The 21965-nt window shown below is 43.1% G+C and overlaps 3 protein-coding genes across 4 annotated transcripts in view; 1 reads left to right on the forward strand and 2 right to left on the reverse strand.

The window, feature by feature from the left end:
* The window catches only part of LOC309511857 (uncharacterized protein), a 51866-nt gene that overhangs the window by 19739 nt on the left and 10162 nt on the right, over window positions 1-21965 (reverse strand). The gene's annotated exons all lie outside the window — the stretch shown is intronic.
* LOC309511876 (uncharacterized protein) lies at window positions 166-12651 on the reverse strand. 2 transcript variants are annotated; one of them, XM_082187246.1, is made up of 8 exons: window positions 12609-12651; window positions 3404-3616; window positions 3255-3309; window positions 3033-3157; window positions 2719-2945; window positions 806-965; window positions 504-614; window positions 166-336 (listed from the first exon to the last, which is right to left on the reverse strand). In XM_082187246.1, exons 2-8 carry the CDS (start codon window positions 3603-3605, stop codon window positions 224-226), a joined length of 993 nt encoding a protein of 330 aa, XP_082043372.1. In that variant the 5' UTR covers window positions 3606-3616; window positions 12609-12651; the 3' UTR covers window positions 166-223. The 2 variants fall into 2 exon arrangements, with proteins under 2 accessions (XP_082043372.1, XP_082043373.1); XM_082187247.1 differs by lacking the exon at window positions 12609-12651 and having other exon boundaries at window positions 3255-3295; window positions 3404-3542.
* The window catches only part of LOC309511873 (uncharacterized protein), a 163916-nt gene continuing 149710 nt past the window's right edge, over window positions 7760-21965 (forward strand). Inside the window, exon 1 of the mRNA XM_082187243.1 lies at window positions 7760-9298. Coding sequence (XP_082043369.1) covers window positions 7919-9091 — 1173 coding nt within the window. The 5' untranslated portion in view covers window positions 7760-7918 and the 3' untranslated portion in view covers window positions 9092-9298. The remainder of the gene's footprint in view (window positions 9299-21965) is intronic.

Genomic DNA, 21965 nt, shown 5'->3' on the forward strand with positions numbered 1-21965 from the left:
CAATTAACAGCAGCGCTCGTGTTGTTTGAAGACGGTGAGAGTGCGCGCGCGGCTTTCTCTCTGCTCGTTCAGGAAAAAAAGAGATCCCGGCCGGTCTTGGTGCCCGAAACAGGAAAAGTGTAACATCTTATATCAAATTTTAAAACCTATTTAGTCAGAAACTTCGATTTTATTATCCTCGAGTCTGACTCCAAGAGTCATCAGTCCGCGAGTCCAAGTCAAGTCATGAGTCGGACTCGAGTCCAGATAATAGGGACTCCAGTTGGTCTCGAGTCCGAGTCCAGGACTCATCGAGTCCTCCATCACTGGTAGGAGAAGTCACTTCTGAAGTCACATCTGCAGGGGAAGGAGGTATTTATACAAAGTATACAATGACCATTTAAACAACTGAAGGTGATTTTCTTAACATAGATGCCTTGACTCAACCATCATAGAAGATCAACCTATAGAACGTATGACAACATTACATAATATCACTTGTTCATAATATCATTATCACTCACCTCCACAAACTCTTGGTCTCTTCCGACCAATTCGATCAATTGTGTACCACAAATACGTTTTTATTTCAGTTTCACAGTCTACCCTCAGTACACTGTGTTTTGATGCAGCATCTGAAAGAGTAAACCCGAAGAATGAATTGGAAATATGTTGGATGGTAGTCCTTCAAACTTACAATCGCTCTTGTACACTTTAAAGATCAAATTGGCAGAGATCACAGTTCACCAAGTGATTGAATACAGACAAAACATAAGTAAATAACTTTCTTGGTATGTGGGAAGTGTTCATGCAGCAGTGAGTTTACCTCGGATTACATCTGTTAAAATAAGCTTAGAGAAGGGCCTTTTATCTCCTCTGCCCTGCCAGTTGAACTCCATAGCCAGATCATCTGTTAGGACTTGCTGCATAATATTCTTAACCACATCCTTGGGCCCAAAACCTCCAATCTTTGACAGATATTTTACCTATAAAGAAAATGCGGTTTCAATTTATTTTGATGGTCCCTTCCATTGACTATTAGTAACACTGCACCTACATTGTCAACAAACTATCATTAGAGTGTCAGTAGAGTATTAGTAGGCTGGTAGGGTTAGGGTTAAAATAAGTTGACATGTTCTTGCAAGACATTAAGCAGAGAGTCTACTAATACTCTAATGAGAGTTAGTTGACATGTAGTTGCAAAGTTACTTAACAGAATGTTCAAAAGGGAAAATCTAAATAAAGTGTTACCAAAATGTATTTATTATAAATATTTTATTAAGTGTTGTTTATTATTATTATTATTATTACATGTCTTGAAATACTTCATTCTTATTGGTCAAACACAGCATTTAGTGGTCAAATATTTTGTGTAATGACCACAAAACTCTGTATGAAGAATATAGCTCATTTGCACCATCTTGCACCAACTAAAGTTGAACAAAGAACCAGAGCTGGGTGAGAGAGAACATGAAATAGTTATCTGTGTTATGCTAATCAATCAAAAGAAATGAACAATAATGCAGATAAAGAATGAATCTGCATTAATATTATAACATTATGGGCCCTATTTTAACGATCTAAGCACATGGTCTAAAGCGCAGGGCGCAAGTTCACTTAGGGTGTGTCCGAATCCACTTTTGCTAGTTTAACGACCGAAAAAATATGGTCTGTGAGCCCGGCGCATGGTCTAAAAGGGTTGTCCCTATTCTCTTAATGAGTAATGGGTGTGTTTTGTGATTTACGTGCGTTAAACCAATCAGAGTCTCCTCTGCCATTCCATTTAAATGTCATTTGCGTTTGCGCCATGGCAGACTCGCTATTTACATGAGGAATTTGATAGTGGAAAAACCAAACGCCTCTCCAGAGCGCAAACGGATCTGCTCGTGCGTGAGTTAAAAGTGCGCAAGCAGACCATCTAGCCTACATAAAGATATGGTGGAAATTGGAACCGACTTGTCCCGTAGACTACACAATAATAATCTTTTACATTGTAATCCTTTTATTTTAAAGGACAAGTTCGGTATTTTACACTTAAAACCCTGTTTATAGATCGTATCTGATGAAATAGAACGGTTAAGATTAAAATTTGCCTAAAATAAACCTAAAATTCTCGGGACAGGAGCATGTGTCCAAATTTTAATCTTAACCGTTCTATTTCATCAGATACGATCTGTAAACAGGGCTTTAAGTGTAAAATTCCGAACTTGTCCTTTAAATATTTGCCATGTTTGTGTGCTGCTGTGCATCCCTGTGTGTTTAATAAGCAGAGTGTACGCGCGTTGTGGACCCGCCTTGCGCACATTACTAATGCGCTCATTAAATAACCCCCAAAAAAAAAAAGAACTGCGCCATTGACTTTAGACCAGGCTTTACTTGGTCAATGGCGCAGTCTATTTCTGTTGCCTAAAAATAGCAACGCGCCAACAATGGGCCAGAACACATTTCGTTTTCGTTTCCAGCACGCTCATGGGCGCACAAATGGGCGCAAATGCATTTGCTATTTAGTGCAGGACGTGAAAATGATAACTGCGATAACTGAAACTAGCAAAAAACACTTGCGTCGCGCTTAGCGCTGCATTGCGCCGGGTGTAAGATAGGGCACTATATTTAATGTCCATTTTATTTTAAGTAGTCGTGGAATAAGCAGGATAATGTGTCGTCATTATTGCAAAATAAGAGTGATAATGTCAGAGTGTACATTATCCCTTTCTTGAAATGCTGTGTTGACTGACTCACATATTTTTGGCGTTTCGTTGCATTTCTGAGCTCATTTTCAGTCCTGGCCACATCTTCAATGGTTCTAAGAGGCAGATTTAGGCTTGTTTTAACATCTCTAGTGGGCAAACTGCTACTGCTGGGCGCTTCAGAAGCCGTATTGACTTTCAGTAGTTTCTTTAACATAGAAGAGTTTTCCTGGACTGTGCTCTTGATTTCTCTCAGCATTTGGAGGAGATGATCCTTGTCTGTTGTGTAAAATGAGTTTTGCTGTAATTACAAAAAAAAAAGAGAAAAGACAAAACTTCTGATTATGGCAAAATAAACTGACTCACCATCAGCTGACAGTCTTGATGTAGATGTAGATGGTGTAGGAAGTGGGTTTTTTGACATTTCTTGAGTGCTTTCAGGTCTTTGTCTTTTTAGTATTCCAGGAAATCCAGTGGCTAATAGAAACGATCTTTATTCGAAAATAAACAATACTTTAACAAATCAGTACAAATGAATTATTTGATATTTTAATAGGTAAAATACTTTAAACAAATTGTATTACTTACCGTTCTTTCTGTTCTGTAATTACCTTTTGCCCCTCTTTAGCCTTATCAAAAGAGACTGCAATAAGATAACTATTTTATTATATATTATTTGAGAACTTTATAAAAAAAATCAGAAATTTAAACAATTATTTTAAATTAGTGACAATTACCATATTCTGTGTGAAAGCTAATATTTAATTTCTCCCATGGTTTCCCTCCTGTTTCAGGTTTAAGTCTGTTCTGAACAGCTTCCATACACTTCTCTGGTGATCTGAATGGGGGCCAGTAACTTTGTTTCTTGTCTGGGCTCAACCAGTGTGATGGTGCCACCATCACCTCATCTGAGTCTTGCAGGGTGACAACTGCATACATGATCTGCCCAGCTAAAAAAAAAAAAAAAGAGAGAGAGAAAAGAAAAGAAAAAAACAAGCGTGCATATTTAGCTGATATACTCAGGTATATATACTCAAAATTTTAAAGTTGACCAATCAAGTCATCTAAAGTCATCAAAGAGTTCATTTCTATTTTGCTTGAAATTTGTTGTGAAATTAAGATCATCTGATTGGTCAGCTTTCCAAAATTACCGATAATACTTGTCACCTTTTGGCGAAAATGGAGGTTCTGACAAACAGGCCTTTTGTCAGGGGGTGTTTTCAGGAAGACATGAATAAAGACACAGTTCTCTTACGAGAGGTCTCTCGTACTTGCGTAAGAATATCTTACGCTAGGGGAAAACCTCTTTTCCTCGAGATATTGAAGCCAAAAATTATCCTTAATTTTGCAATAATGTAAAACGCATTGCAGCAGCATGCAGACATGGGCGAGACAGCTCGCGCGCCCATTGGCTGCTCTGCGGCAACTGCACCAGCCTATCGATAGAGGCTCCTCATGACGTCAGAACCAATGAGGGCGCTTCGCGCCCATTACGTCATGTCCCGCCGAAATCGGGTGGGGCCAGGGCTATAAATACGGCCCAGAGAGGCTGGTTTGGTCAGTTTTTCATCTCTTCAGCGGACTTCGCATCGCTGGATCCCGAGAGGAAGCCACGCCGTCTGAGCCAAGCACCCAGCGGGATTAGTGCATCTGAAGCAGCTGGTCGACATCTCGCCACCTTCAGTCGCCGTTTCTGCTGACGCTTTCCGGCGTACATATCCTTTTCTCTGTTACTGTGTTTTGTGTATGTGTGTGTGTTCGCCGCCGCGACACACACTCTCATTGCACTAAAAGAGCTGGGCGTCTTTTTCAAGACGCCCCTTTCCCCCCCCAACCCGCAAAGCTCGCCGGTGCGCCCGCTTGCCTTGCCGGCTTGGAGGATGATACCTGCTCTCCCTCTGTTCGAGCCGCGCAAACCGCGCCGTTCACAGGGGATGTCAGGAGCGGACGGTCACGGGGCTAGCTTTCTCTCTCCCTCTGTTCGAGCCGCGCAAAATGCGCCGTTCACAGGGGAGGCTGGAAGCGGACGGTCGGGGTTAGTTTTTCTTTACGTACAAGAAAGCTACCCTGCCTCTGCGCCCCATTCACGCGTCAATCACCAGCGAAAGGAGAAAATAGCGTTTTAGTCCCGCCGAGGCTGGAATGACCTGAATTTTCTCACACATTTCTCAGTTCCCTGATCAGGCGACTGGAAATATAAATATTGCAGCGCCGGCAAGCAAACGCCGAAGAAAACATGTTGACGCTCTTATATGCTCGTGCATCTGAAAGCCTTTGTGTTCCCCCCTGTGGCTCAGTGGCGGAATCTTTGGTTTTTCACACGAGAGACCGGGGTTCGAATCTCGGTCTAACGGCAGATTAATTATGCCTCCAATGCTTCGCTCTGTCAGTTCCCTGAAAGGCGACTGCAGATGTGCATTTTGCAGCCAACGAGCGCGTTGTACAACCCGCTCGCCTGCACCCAAACACCGTTTCTATGGTTCCCGCGCGTCACTGGCGAAAGGAGAAAAGAGTGATAATGTCCCGCTGCGGCCGGGCCAAATTCTATTTCTCACACATTTCTCATTCCCCTCTGAAGTTCAGACGACTGGAAATGTCATGCTGCAGTGAGCGAGTCTGTTGTAATGCACGCACGCCTGCAAACAAACGCCAGCATGTTGACGCTCTCTGTTTCTATGGCAACTTCTCGCTCGTTCAGTTCCAGTAAATGCGACTGTTCCAGTGTATTCTGCAGTAAACAAGTCGGCCACACAGCCCGCTTGCCTGCACACAAACGCCGCTTACGGCTACCCAGACAAATCCCATAGAGTGTATTTTCTGGTGTTCCGGCCACGGCCGATGGTGTTATGAGTGTAAATAAAAAATGCCCACTGCCCAGTGCTCATTCCTACACAGAAACACAGGTTTCTCTGATAATACTCGCGCTATATAAATGCCTTTGTGTCTTCCCCTGTGGCCCAGTGGCAGATTCTCAGGTTTTCACGCGATAGACCCGTGTTCGATCCCAGATCTACTGGCAAAAAAAAAAAAAAAAAAATTTTGCCGTCAATGCTCGCCCTGTCAGTTCCCTGAAAAGGCGACTGCAGATGTGTATTTTTGCAGCCAACGAGCGCGTTGTACAACCCGCTCGCCTGCACCCAAGCACCGTTTCTATGGTTTCCGTGCGTCACTACCTCCATTCTCACACATTTCTCTGGAAATGTCAATATTGCAGTGCACGAGCCTATTGTAATACACGCACACCTGCAAACAAACGCCAGCATGTTGACGTTCTCTGTTTCTATGGCAACTTCTCGCTCGTTCAGTTCCAGTAAATGCGACTGTTCCAGTGTATTCTGCAGTAAACAAGTCGGCGACACTGCCCGCTTGCCTGCACACAAACGCCCAGTGCTCATTCCTACACACAGCCCGTCGCACAGGGCTCGCGCACATGAAATCGACCCAGATCGATTGCGCATTAAATGTGGTAAATGTGCCCACTGCCCAGTGTCCACAAACACTACGTTCTGCATGTCTCAAGGTTTCTGTAAAACGAAACCAACATGCATTCGCTCTGCTCAGGCAGACAATGCACTCAATGTTGTAAATGTGCCCGCTATCCCACGCCCACATTCACACATAGACATGACAGGTCTTACGGGACTCGCCCAGCCCTCCCCCTCTCGGTTGACCACCGCAGAGGAGTCGAGCGCGGGCAATCTGCCCGCTGTTATCAGCGCGCCCCCTGCCTCAAATGTCATAAGCGCGACGCTTATGTTGCAGCACACTGAAGCCCCTCTGTCGCTGAGCGACCAGAGCGCGCTTCGCATTCAACCCCTAGCCATTCGTGCAAACGCATGGGCAAGGCTACCCGGGGTTTCGAAGTGGGTGCTAGACATTATAGAAAGAGGCTATTCGCTACAGTTCGGTCGACGCCCGCAACGCAAAGCGGCGCAAATCGATACTACGGTGAAAAAGGAAGTAGCACAACTACTTCGGGCCGAAATAGCGAAGTTACTGAGCAAAGGGGCTATAGAACCCCTATCACAAGCTCAGAGCGAAGGGGGCATGTACAGCAGATATTTTCTGGTACCCAAAAAAGACGGAGGTCTCAGACCCATTTTAGATCTAAGACGACTAAACAAAGCACTTCTGAAACGACGGTTCAGAATGCTCACGACCAAGAAAATCCTCTCACAAATTTGCCAAGGGGACTGGTTCATGTCGATAGATCTGAAAGACGCTTATTTTCAAATACAAATAGCGTCACGTCACAGGCGATTTTTGAGATTTGCCTTCGAGGGCCAGGCATATCAGTACACAGTCCTGCCATTTGGCCTATCCCTGGCACCTCGCGTATTCACGATGTGCATGGATGCAGCGCTCGCACCCCTCAGGCTCCGAGGCATACGAGTGCTGAATTATTTGGACGATTGGCTGGTTCTAGCTCGATCACAGTCGGAGCTCATAGAACACAGGACCATATTACTCGATCACCTCGAGAATTTAGGTCTCACAGTCAATTGGGCAAAGAGTTCACTGTCTCCCAGTCAGAAAATATCTTTTCTGGGCACAGATCTGGACTCGCTGTCTATGACAGCACAGCTGTCGCCGCAGCGCAGACTAAGTATTCAGCGCATGACAGAGATTTTTCGCCACGGCGCTTTAGTCCCGCTCAAAAAGTTTCAAAGGATGCTGGGTCTCATGGCTTCAGCATCCTCAGTGCTTCAGCTGGGTCTGCTTCGCATGCGCCCGCTGCAGTATTGGTTGAAAGCGCGCGCCGCGCAGAGCTTGGACCTCCGGTCTCGCGCGCCTCAAGGTCGATCAGAAATGCGTCGCAGCTCTGAAACCTTGGACAGTGACCGACTGGTACCGGTCAGGTGTAAGCCTGGGGACTTCCTCGAGTGTGAAGGTGGTGTCTACGGACGCCTCAACCTCGGGATAGGGAGCGCTGCTCAAGGGCAGACCGTTATTCGGCCAGTGGTCGGAACGGGAAAAGCTTCTGCATATAAACTGCCTGGAAATGATGGCAGTCGACAACGCGCTTGTCCCCAGATAAAAAGACACCACGTCTTGGTCCGTTCGGACAACATGTCAGTGGTGGCTTATATAAATCACCAAGGAGGTATTAGATCCAGAATCCTTCACAGGCTGACGGAACGCCTCCTGGTCTGGGCTCAGCACAATCTGCGCTCGCTCAGGGCAGCGCATGTGCCCGGCCATCTGAATGTGGGACCAGACAGACTGTCCAGAAACAATCTGCCGACAGGAGAATGGTCTTTACATCCACAGACAGTCAAAATGCTATGGAGGACATTTGGCAGAGCGGAAATAGACCTATTTGCGTCTCAAGAGAACGCTCATTGTCAGGAATTCTTCTCCAAAAGCAGGGATGCGCTGGCTCACGTCTGGCCCCGCTGCCCGCTCTATGCGTTTCCCCCTGTCACGCTCCTACCCCAGGTGTTAGAGCGAATCAGGGAGAGCGGATGCCCAGTGCTACTCATCACCCCATTTTGGACAAACCAAGTCTGGTTTCCAGTCCTGATGCAGCTGACGAGTACCGCCCCGTGGCCGATACCGGTGAGGAGGGATCTCCTCTCGCAGGCGAACGGCTCGATCTGGCATCCTCGCCCGGAGCTTTGGTCCCTACATGTGTGGGCCATCAACGGGTACCCGTTAACCTCCCAGCGGGAGTGTTAAACACGATCACGCAGGCTAGAGCTCCATCTACGAGGCGGCTCTATTCCTCAAAATGGTCTGTGTTCACTAGCTGGTGTACAGCGAGTGGCACTTCACCCTCACGCTGTGGGGTGCCGGAGGTTCTCTCCTTTTTACAAGAGCTTTTGGATAAGGGCAGAACCCCATCCACGCTCAAAGTCTATGTGGCGGCCATAGCAGCGTTCGCTAAACCACCGCTTGGCCAGTCATTAGGAAGGAACGATCTGGTCATTCGCTTCCTTAGAGGAGCTAAGAGGCTGAACCCTCCCAGACCACCCTCAGTTCCCGTTTGGGACCTTTCCACGGTTCTGGAAGCCATGAAAGGTGCCCCATTCGAGCCAATACAGTCAATAGACCTGAAACCCTTGTCTTTCAAAACAGTGTTTCTTCTGGCTCTCGCTTCAGTGAAGCGCATAGGGGATTTGCAAGCGCTCTCAGTGAGCACGACGTGTATGGAGTTTGGGCCGAATGACTCGAGAGTCATACTCAAACCAAAGCACGGATATGTTCCTAAATCCCTCAACACACCGTTTAGGGCACAGGTTATCTCCCTGTCGGCCCTGCCGGTATCTGAGGAGGAAGGGGACGCAGGCTTCCTTTGCCCGGTCAGGGTGTTAAGAGCCTATGTGTCTCGCTCATCTGTTTTCAGACAGACGGAGCAGCTCTTTGTTTTGTTCAGCGGACGTTCTAAGGGACTAGCTGCGTCAAAACAGAGTCTATACAGATAGATAGTTGATGCTATAGCGCTAGCTTACACATCCAAGGGCCTGCAATGCCCGATAGGTGTCAAAGCGCACTCCACAAGAGGCATGGCCTCGTCGTGGGCTTGGTCCAGTGGGATTGCCTTGCAAGATATCTGTATGGCGGCAGGCTGGGCCTCCCCGTCTACATTTATAAGGTTTTTATAACCTCGAGTTTCCCGCTTTGCAAGCTAGGTTGCTCTCGGTTTAATTTTTTCAGTATTGCCCGCCCGATGCTATCGGCTCGGGATGCTGAAACTGCTAGAGCGTCGATCACTGATCGCCTATATGCTTCTGTGGGCAGTACGTAAGTCCCCCATATTTACCAGTCCAGGCCGAGTTCGCCCTGGCTGTGTGGAACACTTGATATAACATGCTCTTATCAGAGCTCAATATTACAGGAATGATGCTATTCTAGCCCCTCTTCCCGGATTCTCTGTGAGTCCCTTGTGATTAGGCACTGTATGAGCCCCGGGCACCTGCCCTTGGGACTTTAGTGTTATGTCTCAAGCACGCACGGCGTTTTACATTGTGTTCCCCTAGCGTAAGATATTCTTACGCAAGTACGAGAGACCTCTCGTAAGAGAACGTACTCGGTTACTAACGTAACCTCGGTTCTCTCTAGAAGAGGGAACGAGTACTTGCGTATCTTGCCGTGCATGCGTCATGTTCTGATTCGCTTCTGCGATGAAAAACTGACCAAACCAGCCTCTCTGGGCCGTATTTATAGCCCTGGCCCCACCCGATTTCGGCGGGACATGACGTAATGGGCGCGAAGCGCCCTCATTGGTTCTGACGTCATGAGGAGCCTCTATCGATAGGCTGGTGCAGTTGCCGCAGAGCAGCCAATGGGCGCGCGAGCTGTCTCGCCCATGTCTGCATGCTGCTGCAATGCGTTTTACATTATTGCAAAATTAAGGATAATTTTTGGCTTCAATATCTCGAGGAAAAGAGGTTTTCCCCTAGCGTAAGATATTCTTACGCAAGTACTCGTTCCCTCTTCTAGAGAGAACCGAGGTTACGTTAGTAACCGAGTACGTTTTAATGATAAAAATCCACAGAACAGGCAAAAAGGCAGAAGCAAAACTCATATGTAAACATGACCAGACAAACTAAAATGGAAACACACATAACTTATATACAAAAGATAATGAGGATAACAGAGCTTTTCCAAGTTGTATCACCTGTGTCTCACTTCTTTACTTTTGTATTTAAACCCTATGTTTGTTCTGTTCGTTGTCTGCTGTCACCCATGTACACTGGTTGTTCTGTTTGTAATTTGCTATTCCTGCAAATTGTTTATTTTAGTTTTTTTGTATTTAACAATGTTACTGCTGAATAAAGATCTTGCTTATCTCATTCTTGCTCTACCATTTGTGACAGTTAGTGTAGGCCTTTTAATGTGAAATCTGATAATGTCTTGATTTAAAAACTACAATAACAAATCATTTCCATTTCCATTGTCATTTTATTATTAATTATAATTTTTAATAGGACAACAGACATGATAGATGTGATAGAACAAATAAATAGTTTACGCATTAATTATGTTTAATTGCAAAAAAACTGTATAAAAGTCTCCAATGCAGGGTAACACAGAAGGGCTTATTACATCCTGTGATGTAGTTTGTAGTGTTTTGGGGGCAGTCATGTGTTTTTGTTTTGGAAGGGCTCCGGCAAGCGTGAACAGTCAAAAGTTCAACAAAAGTTGAACATGAAAAATGATTTTGCGCAAGTGCACTTGCCAAATGAAGACAGATTTTATGAAATGGATCAATCAAAAAACGTTGTTTATTAACGAGCTGTAGTCACGCACTGACAGAAATGCAGTTCAAATTAACGCCATGTAGGGTGACCAGATGAGATTGGCTGAAATTGATATTAGACTGCGTAGCCTATAATAAAAGATAATGAATTTCAAACCTGAACCAAACATATTTTTATTCAAAGATCAACCGTCTGTCATTATTCTTTAGTCTGCCACAAAAAAAAAAAACACATTAAAATCATGAACTCAAATGACATTGTGAAAAGAAAAAAAAACAATGACTGTTGTAAGTAACAGTGCGTAAATCAGACCTTTCAGTATAGCCTAACGCTAATAAGCTTAAACGAAACGAGATAATTGTGTAGTGAAGTATTTGTTTGCAGTGCCGCGAACAATCAATCACAATCAATCACTCCTTTACGCGTGCAGCAGTGACTGTCCTCGCGGCTGCAGCAACTTGCGCTCTAATAATAGGCAAAATAGGCTACAGAATATTTCGTTCTGTATTGACAGGTGCAATATTAGAAAATCGATCATATTTTTTTATTATTACATTTATATCTGCATTTATGTAAAAACTTAAACTTTCAAACATCAAAAATATCATTTATTAATATGTTTTCATGTCAAAATCACATACAAACATATTTTCCTATTCTATTTTGCCTTGCGTGTTGCGTGAAAAATAGGCGTCGGTTCTATTTCTAGCATGCACGCGTTTTCCGCGCGGCTCGAGGCGTGCCTGCGACGCGCGTGTCACGCAGGCAGTGTGCAAGCTCTAACGGACGAGTTAACCTGTTAACAGGGGAGCCGAAATAAAAACGGACACACCACGCAGCCAGTGTGTCGCCGGCCTCAACCTCCGCAGACAGTTTTTAATGTTTATCAGACAATAACTACTCAAGATTTTGCTTTAGTATAATTTTCGGGACAATTAGGGCCAGATTCGGGATTCGGGACAACAGTTTAGATTTCGGGACTGTCCCGAATTTTTCGGGACGTCTGGTCACCCTAACGCCATGGTTTATAAGGTGCACTGATACTGAATCTGGCTGCATGGCGAGCGCGAGACGCGGCAGTGCACAAATCGTGACGCGCGTCTAATGTGATTGTGAAGTAAATGGGAACGGGAATTCACCACATTATGAACTCGTCACGCAATACCCCCAACCTCACACCAAATGTTAGGCCCTGTAGACAGATCAGCCTATCATATTAAGCAGAAATGTGAAATGTACCTTAGCATATTAGAGGAAGACGCTGATATCTGGATTGAATTGATGCTTGAAGAATGCACTTCCACAGCAGTCACGAGTAACAGAATAGGCGGTTGAAGTTTTTTTTATGCTTAATTTGATTTGATGACAGTCACGAGACTACTCGATCCAATCACGTTTATGGATAAAAATTAAATTTAAATAATCATGTAACGAGTAACAACCACAAACAGAAGGAAAATAGCGGAGTAAAAGTACCGATATCATACATTTAGTGTCTGCTGAAACGTCACTAAATAAGTGTCTGTCCAAATATAAAGTAAATGTATGTGTGGTAGAACCACACTTTATGTAAAATACATAGGGATTCTAAATAACGATAATAATAATAAAATACAAAATGAGTGCCTTTCTTGCTTTGTCAAATGTTTGTTGATAAATTAAACAACAATATTGTTGTTGTATTTCTTTGGATTGTTAAACATTTTTTTTAGCATCATAATAATTTGAAAGAAGTTACCTTATATCTACAGGTAAAGTCTGTGTGGAACAGGAGACTGTCGTCGATTCAGCTGTCAAGTTGAGAAGACTTAGTCACTGTTTGACAACTGTTTCCTTATATATCTACATTTCCTGAACCTGCCACACTTTTACTTTCATTTCTACATAAGTGTGCTATGAGAAAATAAGTTTCTATTTCTCAAAAAAAAAAAAAAAAACAGCATAAAGGAAATGTCACATTGTTGTCAGTTTACATTGTCTACATGTTTCCAGAGCTCCTTAGTACTGTGTTGTTCTGCAATTGTTGATGAAGCAATGAACATGTGAGCATGAATTATAAAGATTTGGATTACAGCAAATACAGTGATATATTTTTATGATCATTGTGTGTTGTGTTTTTAGTGTATGTTATGGTCATTGTCCCACAGAAAACAAAATGATGTAGGGAACAGCCGAGCACAATAACACGTTTTGACTTTCTCAGTTTGTGTAAATCCACATTGGGTTTAGAGAATACATTTTATTCATTAATTTCACAAGTCTAATTGAATTATGTGCTTTTTTAAAATTATTGTTACAGTGTTTACTTTTTTCTTTATTTACCCTGAAAAATAGAAGTAAAATGTGACAACTGTTACAAAACAGGAGGGATAGACACACAGATGCAGGTAATGAGGGTTTATTTTGAACAACCAGATGAGTGATTGATAAGTGAAGGTGAAGGTAAGTGGGTGAGTAGAATATCCAGACGATACAGACTTGAATGACTCAGTTCATTTTCTTGTAGATGGAGTTCGGATGGAGACACACATGAACGAAGCAGACTCGGGAGAACACATTGGAGACGAGGAACAACGATGAAGACTTGGAGAGACAACAAGGAGACACGTAAACAGCATTGGCATCCTAGAGTTAAAGGGTTAGTTCACCCAAAAATGAAAATTCTGTCAGTAATTACTCACCCTCATGTTGTTCCAATCATGTAAGACTTTCGTTCATCTTCGGATCACAAATTAAGATATTTTTGATTAAATCTGAGAGCTATCTCACTCCTCCATAGGCTTCCAGAGGGACCGAAACTCGCCGGCCCAGAAAGTCAGTGAAGAAAATGTTGAAATAGTCCAAGTGACTACAGTGGCTCTACATTAAGTTTATCATGCGACGACAATACTTTTTGTGCGAAAAAACAACAAAAATAACGACTTTATTCAACTATTAGTGTTCTTCAATGTGGGCCTCTGACGAGAGTTCACGGGAGCGCCACGACGCATGCGCGAGAACTGAGATTACGGTGTTCTTCTTCTACTACTACTTGTTACTGGCTGCTCACTCCTTAGGAGTATTATCGCCATCTACTGTACAAGATGACGTCCCGACATTGCCGGGAGCGCAAAACGGTCTGTTTACAAGCAGCTGAAGACTGTATGTAAAATTGTATTCGTAAATATGTCCGCAGATTTCGATGTAGATGAAGATTTGATTTTTTTTTTTACCAACCATACTTATTCGAACCAGAATACACAGACATTGAACTACAAGAGATGGAAGATGCTGCAACACAACCGCAGTCTGCTTCTGAAAGACAGAGAGCATTGGACAGCTGATGGTGTAAATGTAATCAGTGCCAAGCGATGCCTACTGAGGCCATCCTTAAAAATATTTGGGTTTGCCGTAACAGCCCAAAAAAAAAAAAAAAAAAAAAAAAAAAAAAAAAAAGGGGTCGGTTGGTCGGTCTATATATATAGCCTACATGGAGGCGCCCGCGCGCTCGTCTCTTAAATGGACCAAAACTCTACATTGAATCTTTAAAAAAAAAGAAGAAAGAATATAGGCTATATTATATAGACCGACCAACCGACCCCTTTTTTTTTTTTTTTGGCTGTTACGGCAAACCAAAATATTTTTAAGGATGCACATCACTCCCCTCCCTCCATACACAGCTCTCAGAACAGCCCATATTCTCAAATGTAATTTATGAAATATCAATATGGACTATATGCTCATATAAATTCAAAACATATATACACAAACAGCCATATATGAAACATATAAATTGGAACAATTCCATATATTGACATATACAATTATCATATAAATATGTTTAAAGCAGGGCTCAGTAGTTTCGGGATTTCTTCGCTGTATTCTCGCTTTTTGCTCGCAGGTTTCTCTCTAGAGCTCCCCCCACAGCTTCAGAATAGATATTTGACAACACTGTTGTAAAAACTCGTTGCCGATTCTCAGACACCAGAGGCTAGTAGATCAACGACATCAAAGCAGATGGGACATTCTTTAAAACGTCTTCTTCATTCGGGTTCGAACAGCGTGAGGGAGCGCAATAATGACAGCATTTTAGCAGATTTCTTTTGGCCGTAAAGCAATTGTTTACATCGCGAGACCTGATATCACGCGAGACTTCCTGACGCAGCGGCCGGCGGCCCGCCGGCTCAAAGTTGCAAGTGCGTATTTTCCGCTCACGGGCACCAGGGGGGTGCGAAACGACCACCATTCAACCCGAAATAAGTAAAAGAAACATTCCAATGACTCCGAAGCTGTTCAGTTAAGGTCAAAAAAGTTACTTAGATCACCTTTAAATATATTACAGGCCACATTCATACAGCCGCAGCATGTGGTTGTTAGTCATGTATTAGAGTTACAGTGCGTACAGTGCGAGGGATATGCTCTGCTAAGGCGTTTTGTACGCCTTTCGGTAACTTACAGCGAGGGAGATATGAGCTGTGTGTCATCTAAAGGTTCTAAATCTAATCACTGTTCTCCACCAGATCAGCTTCTATCAGTTTTGTGTTATCCACAACTTAATGGATTGAGTTTGCAGAGTTTTACACGCTTGGGACCACCCTTTTGTTGTGAGTGGTATTGACCTTAAAGGAACACGCCGACTTTTTGGGACTTTAGCTTTTTCACTGTGTCCCCCAGAGTTAGATAAGTCCATACATACCCTTCTCATCTCCGTGCGTGCCGTAACTCTGTCTGACGCACCCACCGCTAGCCTAGCTTAGCACAAATACTGGAGGTAAACGGCTCCATCTAGCCTACTGCTCCGAATAAGTGACAAAATAACGCCAACATTTTCCAATATACATGTTGTGATTTGTATAGGCACATTTCACTCAGCCTATATCAATTATTTGGAGCTCCTCACAGTGTGGCAGGGGAATCCACTTCATGGAGACTGGCGCCATAGGCGGAGCGTGTGTAAGGCTGGGGAAGGCTTAGCCTTCCCCTGGCCATGGACTAGAGACTAGCAATATACAATTCGAGTGAAATGTTCTCCCTCAAAAGCAGCCTGCCTGCTACTACTAGTTGCTTTTATAAAGAAAAGCTGCCCATAATTGCTGGTGTAGGATCAGTTTTCTCCACTCCAAAATCAAATGATAAGCGCGGCTGGGCTGGCTCAGCTGTGGTCTGTGGAAAATGTAAATTGCATGCCGTGCGCACGCACGGAGATAATTTATTTATGCAGGGGTTTTTTTTTCGATAAACAATTTTTAAATAAATGAAAGCAATATAATTCATAAATTACAAAGTTTTTATTAAATTGTTATCACTTTTCATTCATTTAAAAAATAGTTTATGACACCCATATCCAGCACTCGCCTAAAAACGCGGGTTTATGTGCTTTAGAAAAAAAAAGTGATTTAGGCTATTAGGCTAATTTTGAGCTGGCAGCCAATTTAGTCGACATAATGGATATACGAACATTTTTCAAGACAAAGACTTCAAGCTGCAACGATCTAAACAACAGCCCTTGCCCATCCAATTCAAGTGTGCAAATATCTGACAAAAACTTAGAAGAAAGCTCGTCTTCACAGATATCAACACCAGGCCTTGTGAACGGATCTTTGAGTGTGTTACCAATAAAAGCAGCACACCTGTGGATTTGGGCACAAAGGAAACTGGACCATCACAACCCTACTTGCCCGAATACCCAAAAACATTGTTCGGTAAGCAGAACCGGTCATTTTCGTCCGATTACTTAAAGACATATTCATTCATTGAATACAGCAAAGAGGCAGACGCGATTTTCTGCTTCCCATGTAGATTGTTTCAGTGCAGTTCTAGTGGTGCATACAGAGATCCTGCTTTTATTCTAAATGGAGTATGTGACTGGAAGAATATATTAGCAAAGTTACAGAAACATGCAGACGGAGCACCACATCGTCAGCGCAGTGATCAGTGGCACTGCTTTGAGCAAACCAAAGCTACTGGTTCCATCGCTGCACAGTTAAGTGAATCTCACAGGACCTCAGGGAATATAGGGAATATGCAGCATCCATTGTTGACATATTGCTCTATATAGGAAAACAAGGCCTTGCACTGAGAGGGCACGACGAGAGAGAAACGTCTGCAAATCGTGGGAACTTTTTGGAGCTGTGTGACTGGTACGCCAGACGTGACGACGCTTTCTGCGCTCGATTAAAGGCCCCGTTCAATCTAACGAGCCCTGACACACAAAATGAAATTTTAGAAATTGCTTCTGGTTTAGTCAAAAACAAAATAATCCGCGGCATCGAAAACAATGTTTTTTTTACTGTTCTAGTGGACGAAGCACGGAGTTTTAAAGAGGAACAAATGGCCGTGTGTGTGAGGTACACAGAGAAGCTGGAGATAAAGGAAAGATTTCTAGGATTTGTTGACTGTTCTGAAAGAGTTGATGCTACTGGAATTTATGGACACATAAAGCACTTTCTGGATGCGTGTGGAATCTACACTTTACCCATTGTTGCACAAAGTTATGACGGAGCGGCTGTCATGTCCGGTCACGTAAACGGAGTTCAGCAGAAACTCCGTCAAGACCATCCATCTGCGGTGTACATTCACTGTATGGCCCACAAGTTGAATTTGGTTTTGCTCGATGCATGCAAGGTAAATTGTACAGCATCTACGTTTTTTCACATCCTCGAGAGTCTGTATGTGTTTTTCTCACAACCAGGCACACACCATGCATACCAGCAGCACCAAAAGGAGCTCGGGGTTAAAGCCGAACTGACAGCACTCAGCGACACGAGATGGGCATGTCGATGGAAAAACATAGCAGCTGTCAAGACTTCCATAAGAGCCCTGCTCTCCACTCTTTCCGAGCTCTCTGTTCCCCCTTATCGTAGGTTTGTTGAGGCATCCGGTCTCTTAAGCCATCTCAAGAAGGCCACGTTCTGTGTGTGTCTTTTGGTGTTTTACCATGTTTTCAGTATGATCCACGTTGCACACAAGGCACTACAAAAGAAAGACACGACATTATCTCAGGCCTCAAGTGTCATGGAATCTACAATAAACGGCCTTGCGAACATGAGGACCACTGAAAAGTGGGACGAATTATGGATGGAGATTGAAGCATTCTGTAATTCACTTGACATTTCAGTCAATGAAGATGAATGCGATCTTACGCATAAGCGAACTGCGAAAAGAACTGCTACGTTGGATTCCTCTGTTGTTACAAGTTCCCTTGGACAAAGATAATACCAAACAAACAAACATCACACAAAGCATGAAAGAGAAATGGGCCCAACAGCTCTATTTTCCTGTTTTGGATACCCTGTTGGGTGAGTGTCAGTCCCGGTTTTCCACTCAGACAATGGGAATAGCAAAGAGTGTGGATGCAGTGCTAAAATGTGACCCAGAAGGCGCGCAGTTTCTTTTAAATAAATATGCGACCACCCTCTCTATCAACCCTAAATTGGCATGTACTGAGATGAATTTACTGAAACTGAACTCACGTCACACATCTCCTGACTTCGTTAAGGAGGCACTCTCGACTGGATTTTATCCAAACTTCGAAAAACTTTTCAAGTTGGCTCTAACATTACCGGTGGGGACCGCAACATGCGAGAGATCTTTTTCAGCTATGCGACGCGTAAAGAATTGGATGCGTTCAACAATGGGCCAGGAGAGACTTTCATCCTTGAGTCTGCTGCATATTGAGAGTGACATAACCACAAAACTAAACAACGAGGACATCATCAACGCATATGATGCCAGGTCTAAACGCAGGATTTTGCTGCATTAGGTAAGGCAGTGTTTATTTATATTGGCTGCCAGGCATACAGTACTGCTTGCTTTTTTGCTAAAATTAACAGTTTGTAAACGTGTTCTTTTATGTATCTATTTTCTAAGATGTGCACTGTAGGGTCGTAGTAACATTTTTTACATTGTACCTGATTTGTTTGTATTTGCTTCGTTAATTAAAAAACAGAAAAAAGTGGAAGCCGCTCGCGTTAGTTGTTGCTAGGCGACACGTTGGTTAAAACTTACATGGTTATAGGTGGTAGGAAATCTATTTAAATGCATCAAGGGGAAGCGCACATCTTAGCCTTACCCTGGAGTTGGTTCACCCTCCGCCTATGACTGGCGCCTCCATCTTCAGGTAGTCTGCTGTGGGGGAGATTCGGCCAGGCAACCGTCGATTTCTTAGCCTATCGCAAAAATGCCCATTGTCCTGTGTTTTTCTCGTTAAGGGACGAGGATGCCCCCCTTAGTTTGGACGCATTAGCCTATCCATAGAGTGCTGCTCTACGCATTTCCTCCCCTTTGCCTCATAAAGCCGACTCTGGCCAGGGTGAGAGAACTGAGCCTGACTCTGATTTTGATAGCACCCAGATGGCCCAAAACACCTTGGCTCTGCCATGACTGATGCACCTCTGCTGCATGCCCAAGCCAAAAGGGAAATTTACCCCCCTCATCCAGACAGTGTTGCCCTCTGAGTCTGGCCCGCAAGAGCGTGAACTTAAACACATTGGGGATAGCCTCATGTGTTGTTGCCAAGTGTTGCCTCAATGTGTTGTAAGTGGTGTGTGTTTAAGGAATTATGTGAAGGGCACCAGTTGATATCACATCAGTGCTCGGTTTCAGATTTTTTTTTCTATGTTTTTGGTGGAAAATCTTTTTATACTATTAAAGTTTATTTAACGGCCATCACTGCATGTCATGTTAGGTTTGACAGCACTATGGTGGGTTATACATATTCTTAGATTTATAAAGGGCGCATACCGTTCTCTTTCAGTCACGATTGCAAGAGTGGTTTCAGAGTGGGAACCATGAAGACCATGGGACTTCTCCATGGTACTGGAGGCATTGTCTCAACAGCCATTTGAGGCCCTATGAAATATTCTCCTTAAGCTCCTGTCTTTCAAGACAGCTTTGCTAAAAAACTGTTTTTTGTTTTCCTGGGCTGGTTTTTCTCAGGCCCAAGCTGGCATTAAAGCCTAAATGCTTCCCAGCGTTCACATGTAAGGTGATTAAGCTTTACGCTTTGCACTCACCTCCATGGAGGATCAGGACGATCTGTGTTCAAAGATCAAGAGCAATCAGCTCTTCCTCTCTGAGGGAACCCCATTTCTAAGCAATGCCTCTCTCATTTGCTTGTGGAAGCTATTTCTATGGCATATGAATCTATGGGAGTGCAGCCTCCAGGGGGCCACAGAGCACACTCCACTAGAGGTATAGTATGGCTGCCTCTTGGGCTCTGTTTAAGGGAGTTTCCTTGCAGTGTGTCAACTCCCAAGAATGTGCAGCAGACCCGAATTAACTCGGACAAATGTGCATAAAAGTTTTAAGTAAATGCAGTGCAAAAAAAAAAAACACACAAAATAACAACAAATCTCAAGACTTCTGGAACAATATCCTTTGGACAGACGACCAAAATGGAGAACACCAAATAGCATTTCAGCACAAACACCTCATACCAACTGTCCAGCATGGTGGTGGAGGTTGATTATTTCGACTTGAATCGACCATGAACTCCTCTGTATACAAAATTATTCTGGAGTCAAATGTGAGGCCATCTTTCTGACAGCAACAGAAAAATGATCCCATGTACTCCAGAAAATCTACAAAAGAATGGCTGAAAAAGAAAAGAAGAAAGCTGTTGCAATGGCCCAGTCAAAGTCCTGACTTCAACCTGACTGAAATGTTGCGACAGGACCTTAAGAGTACAGTGCATAAACAAATGCTCATAAACCTCAATGAATTGAAGCAACACTGTAAATAATACTGGGCCAAAATTCCTCCAGAATAATGTGAGATACTGATAAAGTCATATAGAAAATTATTAGGGCTGGGCAAAAAATTTATTTTTCGATTAATCGTTTTTTTTAAATGAGGTCGATTCAAAATCGATTCTCAAACGCCACGAATCGATTTTTTTCCATAATTTATTTATCTATTACCCAAAAGCCAATATTAGTTTTCCTCCACTGTTCATAGGATTACAAACTCAATTTTATAGTTAATGCTGTGAGATTTTATGTTTGTTTTATCTTAATCATAAAATAACCTCAACTAGTGCTGCACGATTAATCATATCACGATCACGATGTCAAGCCTACGCAGTTATATGACGCAAAATGCTGCGATTTTTTATGAAATAAACAAATTTGTGCTGTTAATGCAATTAATGCAGCATCTGTTAATTTTTGTCATCCTTTGGCTAGTGTTACATGATCCTGCTCTTATTCATGCAAATGTCTTTAAACCATTCATGCGCGACAAGACAAAAAAGAGCTCGCTGCCTTAATGTCCTGACTGTGACACACAGAAAGACTTGCACTGATATTGTGCGTGCGCACAAGACAGCCCAGAATACAGTTCTCTTTCGCGCTTGAATGGACAATAACACACACAATTATGCCAAAATGTCTTTTTGTCGAGTATCTTCATAACATAAGAGCAGTCTTATGATGAACGTGAAGAGTTGTGACTCGTGAGTGAATGAGGCGCGTGTGAGATCCTCTGTCAGCAGCGGCTGGTCTTAAAGGGACAGTACACAGTAGCCACTAATTATCTCTGTCGTTAAAGTTAATCATAGAACAAAGGGAACAGAGAAAAACACTCACTGCTCTTGACTAAAGAACTTTTGTAACTTTAATAAGGATTAGTCTATATATAATTTATAATTAATGCAGCGCAGACTGTTTGATAACTTTATTCAATTTCTGCATATGTCCTACCTGTTAGACAGGAAGGGCACAGGTAAATATGATTCTGTTTTAATGTACCCAAGTGTACCTAAAATAAAAAGAGTTTAATATACAGTTTTGTAGCTCTTGATTTCTTTTTATTAATTAACCACTGTCTTGTAAACTTATATATATATTCATTGAGTCGAATCGAAATCGAATTTAGAATCGAAATCGAAAATTGAATTGAGAGCTTGGGAATCGAAATCGAATCGAATTGTAACATCTGAATCGATACCCAGCCCTAAAAATTCAAGCAATAATTCAAGTTTGCAATGCATATTGGCATAACGAATGCATATGACATTATACCTTCAAGAATGTTGCCACTTGGTACAGGGATTTTGCTGGGCAGTGGTTAAAAGCGTTGATCAACAACACTAACATGACTTTTTTATAACTCTAAA

This window comes from Leuciscus leuciscus (genome assembly GCF_965113295.1).
Source record: "Leuciscus leuciscus genome assembly, chromosome: 12".
Lineage (NCBI taxonomy): Eukaryota > Metazoa > Chordata > Actinopteri > Cypriniformes > Leuciscidae > Leuciscus > Leuciscus leuciscus.